The sequence below is a fragment of the Neolamprologus multifasciatus genome, chromosome 14 (assembly GCF_963576455.1).
Source record: "Neolamprologus multifasciatus chromosome 14, fNeoMul1.2, whole genome shotgun sequence".
Taxonomy (NCBI): domain Eukaryota; kingdom Metazoa; phylum Chordata; class Actinopteri; order Cichliformes; family Cichlidae; genus Neolamprologus; species Neolamprologus multifasciatus.
Genome location: NC_140452.1, coordinates 12,069,383 through 12,084,029, shown reverse-complemented (window position 1 = coordinate 12,084,029; position 14,647 = coordinate 12,069,383). Strand labels below are relative to the sequence as shown.

General features: G+C 39.0%; 1 protein-coding gene across 8 annotated transcripts in view; it reads right to left on the bottom strand.

Annotated features, from left to right (window-relative positions):
• The window catches only part of frya (furry homolog a (Drosophila)), a 46,890-nt gene extending 33,703 nt beyond the window's left edge, over window positions 1–13,187 (bottom strand). For 4 of the 8 annotated variants that reach the window (XM_085131426.1, XM_085131427.1, XM_085131431.1 and 1 more), the window contains exon 1: window positions 7,616–8,025. In XM_085131426.1, coding sequence (XP_084987552.1) covers window positions 7,616–7,832 — 217 coding nt within the window. In that variant the 5' untranslated portion in view covers window positions 7,833–8,025. Of the gene's footprint in view, window positions 1–789; window positions 2,967–4,045; window positions 4,796–7,615; window positions 8,026–13,084 lie in introns of those variants that run through there. The other 4 variants (XM_085131430.1, XM_085131428.1, XM_085131433.1 and 1 more) reach the window with 4 other exon arrangements.
• Between the last annotated feature and the right edge of the window lie 1,460 nt (window positions 13,188–14,647).

The window sequence follows — 14,647 nt, the reverse complement described above, 5'->3', positions numbered from 1 at the left end:
CACAAATCACATTTTTCCTTTTTAGTTTTATTTTCACTCACTTTGTGCTGCATATTTATCCAAAGCGACACAGTCATATGAAGAGATTTCCCTGAGAGGCCAGTGCCGCTTGATAAATATTTCTTTAAATGACCTCACCAAACCATAAAAACCTGAAAAATGTTTTAATTGAGAGTACTCATATATTTTTAATGTACAATTGAAGGCTTTAACCTTTTCTTTTGCTGGAGATGTACAATTATTATGTCTACTATTTGGCTGCATGTAAGTCTTGAAATGTAATATATTAGTCTAGTAAGGTTGTGACAAGATAAAAGACAATTAACAATATAATTTAAGGATTTCATTTGTTGTATGCCACACGAGAGAGCCAAAACAGGAAGGTTTAAGACGTTCATGCAAAGTTTGATAGGTTCATCAGCGACTAAAAATTGTGCTGTTACTGCTTTACTAAAAGCTATTACCTCTTTACAACTAACTTTAAATAAATTGCCAAAAACTGAATCGCAGCTTAGATTTTACACATCTGTACAAGCTGCATCCAAAATAATGAGAGGAGATGAGCAAACACATAATGAGCATTTTTGAGGCACCATGAATTATGCAACACTGACAAATTGCATAAGAGAAGTTGGAGAAGCTGGTACCAGAACACAAGTTTTCTTCTCCAGGTCTTTTCAGGACATGGAGCATTCGGCTATCTCTCAAGGAATGCCCAGCATGTGTAACAACCTTTTATGGCTTTCAGAACATGCTTCCCTCATTCGTGGCGATCCACGCAGCACCTACCCAGACCCTTGATGAAGCTAATGACGCTGGCCTTGCTCCAGCACACAGCTGTCCCGTCCATAGTGGGAAAGGAGGATATGGTATCCAGGGTTGTCCTGATTTAAGACAAACGCTCGCTAGTAAAATCCACCAACTTCCATGTCTTGTGTGTTAGCTGGCTCTGTCCTTCTGGTTATAGTTTCCATGGTGCACAGAGCCAACAGCGGGTGTGTTTTAAAAAGTGGGAGTAGTGTTTGGTACGGGAGACCACACAATCTCTAGATCTCTCTCTCTCTCTTTCTCTCTGACAGCGGCTTCTGCTATGGCTTCCTCCAGCCTTGTGACCACCCGGTGCCTTCCAACAGTGAAGGTCAGGCGGGAATTTTTAGCTGAGGCACAGGACAGCGATGAGGTCCAGCATGCTATGGTAGCATAGACTGGTGACTATATTTATCCAGGAGTAAACACTATACTGACAGAGCACTCCCTCCACCCCCTATCGGTGATGCAAAACCACGAGGTACAGACAACCAGAGTGTAAACACCATTCTTGACCACAGTGACTGCTTCACTGCACTTCCCTTAAAACTTCTTAAAGAAGAACTAAAGTCATTAAGGCAAAGATTTTAGGCAACGTTCCAGCAACAGACACTCTGTGATTTAACACCCCAGATTTATAAAGCAATATCTACATTTTCCCTTGACAAAATATTAAACCAGAGACGAGCTGTAAATAAAGGAACCAGTGTGCATATCAAGCCTGTGTCTGTTGCTCTGGCACTGTACGAAGTCTGAGACATGACATGTGACCCTGCAAACAAGGAGCTCAGGCACAGCGTGCATTACATCATCGCCATGCTGGAAACACCCTGGGCATGGTGGTTCTCCCTGGAGGACAATGCAAACAGGCTGACAAGTGTCTCTCTTGCACACACACACACACGCACACACGCTCACAAATCATGCAGTCCACAGAGACATCCCTACTGAGTAAACAATGTCTTTAAGCAGCAGTTTGTGAACAGAGTGGCTGGATATTTAGATACCACTGACCTCTTAAACTGGACCAAAAATTCCAGTATCAATATAGACCTCTGGGAAACTTTGTTCAACTTCTCTAAAGCTGACATTGCATTTTAAGAGATAGCAGTAAGAAAAGGAAGCTTCCAAATGTACACACTATACTATTCTTCCAGGCTGGGAAAAAAGGGACAACATCCTTAGTTACTCGACTAAAAGGAAGTGTTTATAATACTGTGACAAATTGCTGCGTAGAGTAGCCCATAAAGTGTCAGATCACAGGACCTTGAGTAACTACTAGCCTGCCAAATGTGCCACACCAATTATATTTCTGTATTAAATTCAAATTAGGACAGAACATTTCATTTACAACCCAAATTGTTAAAATATTCCCCAGACACCTCAACAAAATGTGACATTTCTCCAATAATTAATTAAAACCTCTCTGGACTTGAAGAAATAAAAAGACAACATTATTATGCTAATATTTTCACTAGTTCACAGCTTTAGTATTTCAAAAAGTGAGAGTGAGAGAGTGATTACGAACCTCTGTGAAAAGCAGCTTAAAATGATGGTTGCAAATTATTGACCATCGGCCCTGTTTGAGCCAGCTGACATCATGCAGGAAACTACTGCCTGCTGTGAGAGAGCATTTCAGGCCAATTATATAAGCCCTGGTCAAAAAGCCCACATCTGTCTGTTTAAAGTGCACATAGTACAATTTTAGCTCCTATTAAAATACTACTTTCAGCTTCTCAAAAATAGAGCTCTTATTGTACTGTATACTGCTACACAAAGCTAAACATTAAAGAAGAATGAATAAAGAACTTAATTCAAAATGTGAGAAGAAACTGAATAGTAGCTTTTAAAAATGTCAGAAAATAAATTGTAACTAAACATATTTGGACCGCATCGGTCTACCCAGATCCCCACAGCTCATCTCCTGCTCTGATTGGCTGATGGAGGACTGGCCTTCAGTCACATTGAACAACAAACCTGATACAGCTGCTGCACAATGGCAGTTCTGTCCTGCTGTTTGTTACTGTTTTATTAGTGCTGGACACACTAACTTATCAAACCGGGTATCCAAAAATGTTTGTGATTATTAACCCTGTGCTCACACACAGACACACACACATGCTACACCAATTTGAAAGCTATTATTTTCTATATTAAACTAAAATAGATAAATAAATAAATAAATAAATAAATAAATAAATAAATAAATACATATAGTTCCTCAAGTCACATATTAGCAGGCACTGTGTCTCACATCTCATGCAGGAAAAAAGAACTTTTATTAGCAACACTATATCTGTTGCCATCTTGTGATACATTACATAACAGCTTGTGAGAATGGAAGCAGAGAGATGAGATTAGGGAAGAGCACAAATTTAATGAAAATGTTAAATGCTGATACAGTACAATGACTGCCTGTGCCTTTATCACTTTAGCAAAGTGACCCAGTGTGGGGATTATGCAACATCATCAGGAGATGGCTCAGTGTTTAGTGTGTGGAAAGGGGCAGCTTGTTCGATGGTTTCTCTTTGCATTCAGATTAAGCTGCTAATGCAGTTTGAGACATGCAACTAGCTTGTAAACATTTAGCACTTTAGGTATTAATCAGTTTAGTGTGGCGATATACAGATATAGCACACATGAATAAACTGCTAAGAAGCTAGATTTAATGCCTGCATTCGGCTTTTTCATTAGTTTTGCATCCATTCTTTAGGCCACCTCTCACACCTCACATAAAACAGAATAGTACCATGATCTGAAGCATGAAGGCATTTCATCTCACTCTGATGGTTTCACTGGAAGGCAGTGAAGCTGTGAGCTTTGGACAGAAGATGCAACCAAGCTGAACCTCCAGTAATCCTATTACTGTGTCCTTGCACTTAATAAGAGCTATTCTGGCTCTGTTTATAAGTGAAATATGGCCACAATTTAAATATAATCAGATGCAGAATCACCATCCGCAAAACTTGTAACATAAGCTATTGTATAATGACTTAGCTAGTCATCCTTGAGGAACTTATGTATCTGGCTGTTGCTAAGAGACAACTAAAAAGCTGTTTTAACTGTGGTGTGCTGTTACTACAAGTACATTAAATTTGCAGCTTCTGGCATACAGAACTATCACATTTCGCTGATCTTAATTTGCGCCAAGAGGCAGCATAGGGCTATAAAGTCAGGTTACTAACAGTCATTCAGCTCTGCCAGGTGAGCACTACAATAACAACAAACTGGTACTCACTTCCACTCCATGACTTCAGCAAAGACTTGATGCTGATTTCAAAGAAGCCCGAGTCCTGCTGGCTTGTCATGGCTGTAGCTTCCTACCCCCTTTTCTACTTGTGGTTTCCCTCCAGTAGCAGCAACAGCAGCAGTTAGGTTGGGACCAGCAGGTATTGCCTGCTGTCACCTCTCTGTGACGCACACAATGCTGTGCTGACAGGACCCTGAGAAAACACACTAGCACTGCTATACCCCTCCTCTTGTGTCCTGTCCTTGGCTATCAGCCCTCTCTCTCCCTCCCTTTACTCTTTCTCTCTCCCTCTCTAAAGCTGTGGCAGGCAGTGGGCGGCAGTGCAAGCTCCCTTTAAATAACTGCGTGGAGGCTGAGAGTGCAGGAAGCAATCCTCTTAGGGGAGAGCAGTTAATAATAACTACTGTTTGTCTGCGTGCAAGGCCTGATAATGATGAGAGAACTGTGCATGTGTGTCTTTCAGGATGACTGAGAGAATCTGTCAGGTCACGACCACTGACAGAAGAGATGAGAAATCAGGAAGTATGACACATTACATCTGGGTGAGCGAAAAGAAAATGACTCTAACTGCTCTAACTGTAAGTGATCAGCCAGCCAATGAAGTCAACTGAATGTAGAAAATAAATATGGGAAGAGGGGTCGACTCTCCCAAAAAAGAATTGTCAGTCGCATAGTGTAAAACCTCTCTTTTGCACATAATGCAAAAATGAATAGATTGGAATGAGTCCAATATTCACACAGTCCAGTGTTGCATCTCACAGATTCTTTCAGCACTATTGCAACTATATTTAAAATCATGCAATGGACTAATGTTTACTGTTAACAGCATTACTGAAAATATCTGAAATAAATTTTAATTTATATATAATTTTTTTTTATATATATCAGAGCTGAAAGCAGAGGAGCAAAGGAATTTTCCCCCCAATATCAAGACGATTAATATACAACAAGAAGAAGAGCATTATAAAAAAAAAGTTGGAATTTTTTGATTTATTTTTGTATAGATGTCTACAAATCATTTTACCAAAGTAAAACTATAATACAATGCTCCTTTTTTTCATCCAATATTTACATTATTCTGGCATGTGGAAAGCACAAGCAAGTTGCCAATAGTTGCCTGACCATATGGACTATAAAGACATCCTCCAATCCCCCTCTCACTCCCTCTCAGTGCTCTCAGGATAATCCTATCAGAATTCTGCCTATCCATCAAGCGGCAGCCACTTGCACTTGATTACGTAATACACTCTGTGATGGAGAAGCCACCACTGGCCGTGGCAGTGTTTGGTAAACACACATTTCAGAGGCTCAGGTGTCCTGGGTATACCCAACTGGTTGGGTATACCCAGGACACCTGGCAGGACATTCCTGCTTGGTGTACTCAAGCGTTCCACACATTGTGTTACTCCATAGTCAATCCCTCCCACAGCAGTTTTTCAAGTGTCATGACATAAATAAACAAGTGAGTGAAAAGATGCTGTTGACTTAGGCTATCATTTATGAGGATTGTTAAATCTCCTTACACACTTGTTGATATAGTTACAAAAGAGTCATAGAGCAATAATCTATGGTATCTATATTACAAGGAGAAAGTTTTTTCTAACTTCTTTTATTTACAGTTGGTCTTTTTTAAGATAGTAATGTCAAAACATTAAATATCAAATGTTTAAACTAAACTGAAGTTTACAAGCTTTTAGATAATTTAATCTAAATAATTTGTTAATAGGTAAATACTCACATGTTGCTTGTATCATTGCCCTCTCAGCAAACATCTCCTCAATTCAATTCAACAAGTAACTATTTAAGCCGAGCACTATTTTTAACAGGAGAATTCATTATGTTCTCTAATCAGACTTGACTATACATGGTCAATTCCTGCCAATTCTGATTTTTAAAGAGCATAATTTCTTAAGAAGAGTTTTTAAAACATACTTAGCTGGTCAGCTTGACTGGAATCTTTGAAATGCAAAGACTTATACAGTAGTTTAAAAAAATTATATATCAATACAAAAAACACTGTTTATTCAATGAAGTGCATTTGTGTCAGCAAGTAGTTGATGCAGATTTATCAGCTGCAAGTTAATGATGTGGATCACCTCTTTCACCAGTTTCCACAAGTGCTCTATTGAATTGAGATTTGGTGACTGTGGAGGACAGTGAACTCGTTGTTATCAAGAAATTAGTTGGACATGATTTGAGCTTTATGATGTGGCACATTATCCTGCTGGAAGATGGGCACACTGTGGACATAAAGGAATGGCCACAATCAACAACAGCACTCAGGTAGACTGTGGTGTCTAAGCAGTGATCAGTGTGCTGAGAAAACTACTGTTACTGTTGTTTATCTATCAGTTTGAAGCGGTCTGGTCATTCTCCTCCAACTTCTGACATCAACAAGATAATCTCACCCAGACAACTGCCGCACCCTGGATATTTTCACTTTTTTGAATCATTCTCCAAAACCCTAGAGTTGGCTGTGCTGGAAAATCCCAGTAGTTTTCTGAAACACTCTGAAAACATGTCACAGTCACAGTTCTTCCCTGTCCTGATGCTCAGTTTGATACTCTTAACCATATCTACATGCGTAATTGCTACAACGTGATAGATTAGATATTTGAATTAACAAAAATTGAAAAAAAAAAGTTATGTTATTGCACTGCATCATCCAAACATGTTTATCATAAAAAGACCTTGTGTTACTTTGAAGAAACTTTCTTTACCCTGTTTGTGGCATAACAATGTGTCTGGTTAACTAGGGGCAACTGATGCCAAACATGTAGATATAAAGCAGTGGCAGTTTGCTGGCACACTGGCTAGGATCAGCGAGACCTCTCAAGAAGGAAACCTGCCTGAGAATAATCTTGTAAATGCCAGTTATAGTCTTATCATTTTCAGTTCAGTGGCAACTTCTCCACAAATCATGTTCACTAACAAAACACCCAAACAGAGGATGAATAAATAAGAAAAGCATTGCTGGTTATAAAAAAACCCCACGGTAAGCATCTTTCCTTCTTTAGGCTTTAAGTGGGCACAGCCTTTAACACATTCAGCACTTATTATAGGCATTATCAAGCTCTGATGAAGGTGAGGAATGTGAAATATGTCTGTCTAGTTCAGCCATTTTTGTGGTTATCAACTTCAAACCCTTTACTGCCTCCCACACTCGCTCGGTGCACCCAGTGCCCCTAGCTTCTTCATCTTCTTTTGTCTCTCTCAAGCATTCTTTAATGTCCTGTTTATTTGAAGTCATCTCTGTTTCTCTGTTGATTAATTTACTTAAGAAATAAGATCCATAAAAACTGAAAAGATCAGCTAATTCATCATCCTACATAACATAGAAAATTATGTGATGTACACGCTCTAAGTCCATTACAAACAAGTCACTGGATTCCTGTGTAACTATGAGGAATACAACGAGGAGGTGAGAAATTTCACAAAGTGGGGGCATGAGTGGCTGAAACACTGGTATTGGTTGCTCACCAGATATTTCCAAAATCACATTTTACACAGATTACTGAGGAAATTACCACAACTTTACTGTGTCAAAGCAGCACCTACTTTCAAGAATAGTGGGCCTCTTCCTATGACGCATCTTTTTAAACTTCCCCCTGAAGTCCTTGGGTGGGAATGGATCCAAAGGTAAGCTGGCAATGTGCCCCAGAGCAATCTCATCCAGTCCCTCAGAGCAATCTGTCTCACTTTTGGCCATTTCTCTCACGACACTCTCTCCTAAAGACATGTTGGATGGCAGGAAGCCCAACACTACTTCTTTCATTCTTCTAAAAGAGTCATTTGAAGTAATGCCAGGTTTTCCACTCTTTTTGTAGAACAATTTTTAATTTCTTCTCCTCCCTTTCCCTCGTTACAAACGTAGTTCTTCGTCCTTGCTGGACACTAATTTTCTGCCGCGCAGAGATGCTTCAAGTGCTGTCGGCTTCAGTCCACTAATGTGTTTTAACTACAGCGCTTGTCAGGGCAGTTCAGCAACTTACAGTAACATTCATGAATTGGGCAGGTGTTGAATTACTTAGACAGCTCCTCCTTCATTCAGCAAAAAAGGCAGGAGGCAGAGAAGAGAGGGGCAAAGTTATAACTAAAGAGGGCGGGAGGGGATAGAGAGGCTGCTCTGACAGCCACAGCATCCCTGCCTACTGTATGCCCATGAGGCAGCGCTGAATAAATATCCTGTATTTGTCTAAACAGGCATCTCTTGTCCCTGGAAGCAATAATTAGATAGAAACTAATTTCTTAAATGATCGTGAATCCCTACGAGAATGCTGAAAAGTGTGCGTTAAATGTTGTGTGACAACTTCTTTGTTTGTTCTGCGTTTGACAAACAAATAGATCTTCCAGTTGCTTCACAGAACAGGTTCCATTAGTTCAGTACATGATCAGTGACTCTGTGTTAGGCCTCATGTTGTCTCTCTAATGTATTGTTCCTCCATGGATAGCACTGAGAAAAATAGGTGAAACTCTGGAGACACCATAAACAATTAGTAAACACATAAATCCAGGGAAACATCCTTATTAGTTTCTCTATTCTTATACTCTAGTTAGTCTTTTTCAAGGACTGAAGTGAACACTAACTGGACACACCTATCACATGAACCAGTTTTTCCTAGTCTGACCTACATCCGTAACACAAACACCCTGTGTATGTACGTGACATAAAGGCGTTTTCTGTTTTAGGAAGAAACACCAGAACAACTAGCCTATACTTTATGTACCTCTTGTATGCATTTCCAGTGAACAAAGAAATGTGTTCACAATTAAAAAGCCAACCATCACACTCAGACATAACTATCTTCATGGTCTGCTGACATGTAGAGTTGGACTCTGTCAAAGAGAATCACTGAACAACAGGGAGCCCCTGGCAACATGCCTTTCCCCAAAGTAATGAGTCCAGCAGTAATGTCACCTGTCAAAGAAAATATTATCCTAAAGAAAACACCATGAAATACTTTTTCAGCAGCAAGTACATTCATCGGGATTCCCAGGATTTGAGTCTGATTTTCATGCACGTTTGAGCCTGACCTACTTAAAAACACAGTCATGTTGTCAGAGTAAATAATAAGCAGAGCGAAGTCCTATCGTCACAACATCTGAAAACATGCTTCCTGTTTTGGACTCATACCACCAAAAGCAAGAACAAAAAAACCTACCCACCTAAATATCTTTGCACCGAAACACTAAAAGTAAAAGACCCCTTTAGTCTGATTTCTAATGAGCATGTGCGGTTTTTGTGCAGTATTTCAAGTTAGGGTTTGATTAATATTTTCAGGTCAAGTATTTCAAGCATTCTCAACAATAAAAATATTTACAGCAATACACAAACGTTCCAAGCTTCTGAGACAAAAGCTGCCGTATTGTACTGTGGCGCTACTGAAAATGAATGTAGGCGGGAAATATGTTATAGTGATAGAGCACCCTCTAGTGTCAAAAGCATACTGACAAGTAATACCACCTTTCTCCAGTCAGTCATTGTTTGAAAATGTGACTTTTAGCAACACATGCTGCATTTCTTTATCTACATATGGCAAAAATAGATTTCCTTGCTGAGTCACTGTATGACCTTAGTTCAAGTAACATCCACAATTATGACTTGATTATGACACTTTGATAATGCAATAGGAGCGGGAAGTACATGCAAGTGTAACTTTGTTTTCACATTAAACAATAATTGTTTATTTAGTTTACTGACCAATAAAACTGCAGACTCTCAATCTAGAGAACTGCCCTGCAATATTCAGACACGTTTATGTGTCCATGAGCCAATACAACAGCAAAAGTAGATCTGTAGAGTTTAGGTGTTTAAAAATTAGATGCTACATTATTTATTTAAACTGTGAGATGGACATTGACTAGATATTTATGTTTAATGCTTTAACTTTACTAAACCAGTGTATTACTTGTTTATACTTTATTATTATAATGGGCATTATTATAGTGACCAATTCAGTGTTGCATCAAAAAGACTCCAGAAACATGACACTAACATTGAGGAATATGAGAATCTTCCAGAACATCAAGCTCTGATCGACTTTCACATAATTTTAATTTTCATTCATCAACCATAACTGAGCTAATGTCTAGTCTGAGCATGTAATCCAAAATAAAAATGTTCAAATATACTGAGCTTGCCTGTTGCCCAAAGTCAGCTGGAACAGGCTCAACCCCTTCCCAAGTGACTCTGTGGTAAAAAGAAAAAAGAAAAAAAGAGAGAGACAGAGATAAGAAAACAGACGATTGGATGGATGTACTGAATTTGTTTCATGTACACCAAAGTTGAGGAGGAGTAGCCAAACTGGGAAAATAGGCCGGTGTCGGCATGGCCGCTGAAACCAACACCCTCTGGTGGAGCTACAAGGCTGTTTCCATGGTGAGACACATTTAGATTTGAACAGGCACAGCAGAACACGATGAATAATTGATAGATATCAAGACCTAATGTTAGCACAAACCTGCTGGAGGTTAATTCCAGATATGCTCGTGGACTCTTGAATAGGACACATGCAACAAGTAGCAAGAAACAATGTGGGAATGAAAGCTGGATACAAATGGCTGCGATGTTACATATGATAAGTTATTAGTGTTTATGAAAATGCAACAAAGAGCATTTCTCTTGAAGTGTTTACTGTCAGCAAAGAAGCAGCATTAATCTACATTTCACAGGGCTGTATAAAAATTTACAAACTTCCTGAATGTTAAATGGAAAGACTTTGCATAATGACAATTTAGAGCCACATGGTATCGAGGCTGTCCGATTTTTACAGCTGCTAAAACCTTTTATTACTTTGACATGCCAGCCGTTTCCACATTTTACACAAACAGCTAAGGTTAAAAACAAAAAGCCAGCATCCACAGAAAGTAATTATTCAATGGGCCACCTATTCTTTACACTGCTTTGGATCTGGGATGGGTCAGCACACAAAAGGACTATTCAAGGGCTACAAACAAGTCGACAAACAGCACCTGTTCCCTGCTCTGCATGCCTATTATCGGCCTGACGAGGGAGGGTTTCATACTGAACACATGCAGCCACTGTGTCCCCTGTAAAAGGAGAGCAGATCCAGTTACAGTGAGGTGATTATGTTCTTATACATTGTGCATCAACAGTGCAGGTTTGCCTCTCGTATTGATAGCTTCTAATGGATGCTGGAGACAATACCAGCACAGCGCACGCTGCAGACTGACTTAAAAGCATGTGTTCATTATTGATTCAGTCTTTTGTGCCATGTGGATTGCCTCGGGGTTTATCTAAGTAACTCATAAGCATTGTACACATCAAAAAAGGGGAAAATATGTTAAGATTTGTTGTTAAGGCCTTCATTATATTCATTGCCCTACAGGCAAACACAGACTCTCTCATGAGGAAGGGTTGGAAATCTAAGTATTCTTCTTCTCTGCTGAAGATGAGGTTTAAATAACAACTCTGACAAATCTGCATGACTATTGTATGTTACAACATTCTCATTTTATAATGCTATTGATATCAACAGTGTATTACTTAAAGGCTGCAGGATTCGAGCTTCCCTAAAATAACAATAATGCCATTTGACAATAAGTTCAAGTCAATCATATTTATTCATCTCTTTTTGTTCAAGTTTGTTTTGTTTATTTCACAGAAAAAAACCCTAAAGAGCTAAAATAACAAACAACTAATTTAGATGCAGTTTGAGTCTCTCCACAAAAATAAAAACTAACAGTTCCATTCCTGTGATGAAAGATCAGATATCCAAAAAAAAGATGGTGTTTTTCAATGTTGTTACACAATGTTTGCAAGCTATGGCATGCCTTAATTTCATTGTATTGTTTTGTAAGCCTATTGCGATTTTATTTTAATGGGAAGGAAGCCATACGCCTATTAACAGTGCACTTGGTGATCTGAATTATGTAACTGACAAAAGCTTATATGGTACATTATATTACTACTCTGTTAGATGTCTAAACTTAGCTTTTAGGAGTTTCTTCCTCGAGGTTTAATGTGTAGTTTCAATGCACTGATGAGCTGTTAATAAACAGATGGCCACTTACTTATGCTGGAAACTGCACACATCAAAAGTCAATTATTAGAACAAAGCGTCAGAAATGAGAAAAAAATCATCTGTGGTCACAAGTGTTAACTCTGTCCTGGCATTGAATAGGCTAGAGGTCTGTAACCAGAGTGACTTATTTTATTTCTTTCTTTTGTTTTTTTGTTTGATGTTGTTGTTGTTGTTGTTTTTTAAACTTTTTGAACACAAATGTATTGAAAAAAACAAGCTCCACAAAAAAGTCTCACAGCCTGCCGGTTTCTTCTGGACACTGACAGTGTTGGCAACTCAGCCACCTTGGCATCCCCAAGGCAACACTTTTGTTTTTTGGGGGAAATCTGCTATGCTTGAGCAACATGTAGCAAGTCTATATACAAATATAGAATTTCACGTTTTTCCCCCTTAAGTACTCACGTGCTCAGTACTTTGACCTTGTAGAAAAGAAGACTGCTGGAAATCTGAAAACTCACTTGGATTATAGGTATAGCATGACATGCAAAATCACAAAAAGCCTTCAACGGGGAGTTTCCCCCCTTGTGACGTGATTAGATCTGGGCTAAAAGACACCCTCTGATTCACTACAGTTTTGTGTTTAAAGATTAACCTCTCTGTAACTTTCGTTTTCTTCCCGCAATGGTCATGCAAACGGACTTTGGAACTATTTGACACGATTAACCAAAAATCCGTTTCCTGTAAACAGATGCGAAAAAACTTTTGGGTGAAAAACTTATAAAGTCTACTTTCAATAAATCCATCTCAATTTTAATTAGTTTCGACTAGACAGCTACTCCAGCTACCAGCAGCTTACATCGAGAGAGTTTCAAGTCATATATTCCTATGGTCTCTGGAGAGATAAATAAGTTTACTATACTATTTTCTAATTTAAAAAGAAAAACAAACACAAGAAAAAACAAAAAAACAAGACTGGAGTAAAATATGAACTCCCGAAACGTCAATCAGAAGACTACTAAATATTTTAAAAGCTGATAAATACCTTTGACTGTAACAGAAATCAGTTGTTTCGCTTACTCCATCTCCTCTCGGGACGTTGGTCCAAGTTTTTGCCCCGAAATCCCCCCAGGAGCTCCACTTGTTAAGATGCACTTGCTCTCACTATCACCTTCTCACTCCATCAGCTCGACTCCGCCCCCGGCAGCCACCATGCTCATGTCCTCCTGAATAATGAAAAACACTCCTCAGTCTGCAAGATGAACCTGACTCTGGGCCAGTGTGTGCGTTTTTAAATAGCCCAGCACAAAATAGTACAGGTTATTACAATGCACTGAGTTGAAACATTACACATTTCATTATGGAGTTCAACTATGGACTGTCTTTCAAATGGACACAGGGAGTGTCATGATGCATAATAAAGGGATTATAAGGAAAAGCACAATGACATTATCTCAACTAGATCTACCATGAAAGCAAAAAAAAAAAGGAGACAACATTGTACACACTGTGGAATAGCTATAACACTGCACATATTACAACAGTAGACCTAATGTGTGAATAAACAGTGTGCACTCAAATTGTCACCAGCAGACATCAGCCACCGTACATCAGTGACCTCTTGTTTCATAGACTTGTCTACAAATTCAACTCCACACAGTCCCCCCCGCCTAAACAAACGAGTTTTATGGAATCAATAGAAGCAACGTGAGACTTGTGGCATTAGTTTCATAAGAATCCAGCAGGTGGCGTCAAAGAACACGGAGTAACAAACATTTGGACACAAAGACACAAAAAGTCAAGTGTACAAGGGGATTAGTTTCAGACTTAGCCAAAGATATGTGCACATATCAGAATTTGACAGGACTTGATGTTTTCTTTTGGTTTATAAACAGTACAGATTAAACTATATTTAAAAAAATAATAATTTAATTTTTAATACCGTCCTACTTATAGATTCGAAAGGAATTAAAATCAACACGGATGGATAGAGTTCAGTGGCTGGCCGTCAACCTCTCAGACGTCACTGTTTTAGCACTCAGGGTGAGCATGTTCCTGATTCGGCTTGATAGCCTGCCCAAGAGCTCTGTGCAAAGGAGAATAACAAAATTGCTTTGTCAACTGTATGCACACACCAGGGCTTGTCATGATGACAGCAGGACTTTATGGTGCGAGTGAGCTATAGAGGAGCAGGTGTGCTACAAGACCGGACAGAAGAAATCATTTAAAAAAAATACAAAAATAAAACGAAGTTGTGATTTCAAATAAACAATCTCATCCACGATTGCAGAGACAGCAGTGTTGTTGTGATTAAACCAGCTTGACTTTGACCCGTATGGATGCAGCACAGATGCAGTGCAATCAAATTTATGATTATGCTTTGGAAGACGTTTTCTGTGTGTTCTCTCTTTTTTCTTATGAAGTGAGCCAGGTTTTCGAGGGTGCAACATCTTGGCTGAGGTGATAATTCTGTTAAGCTACAAAACAATGATAACACATCAGTGCCACAGCACAAAAGAAAGACAAAATTCAAAGCAGTTGCATAACTCAGCAGCACAGCTCCGACCTGATCCAAGTGCTCCTTTTCTGGTTTCTTCGAGGAATAGAG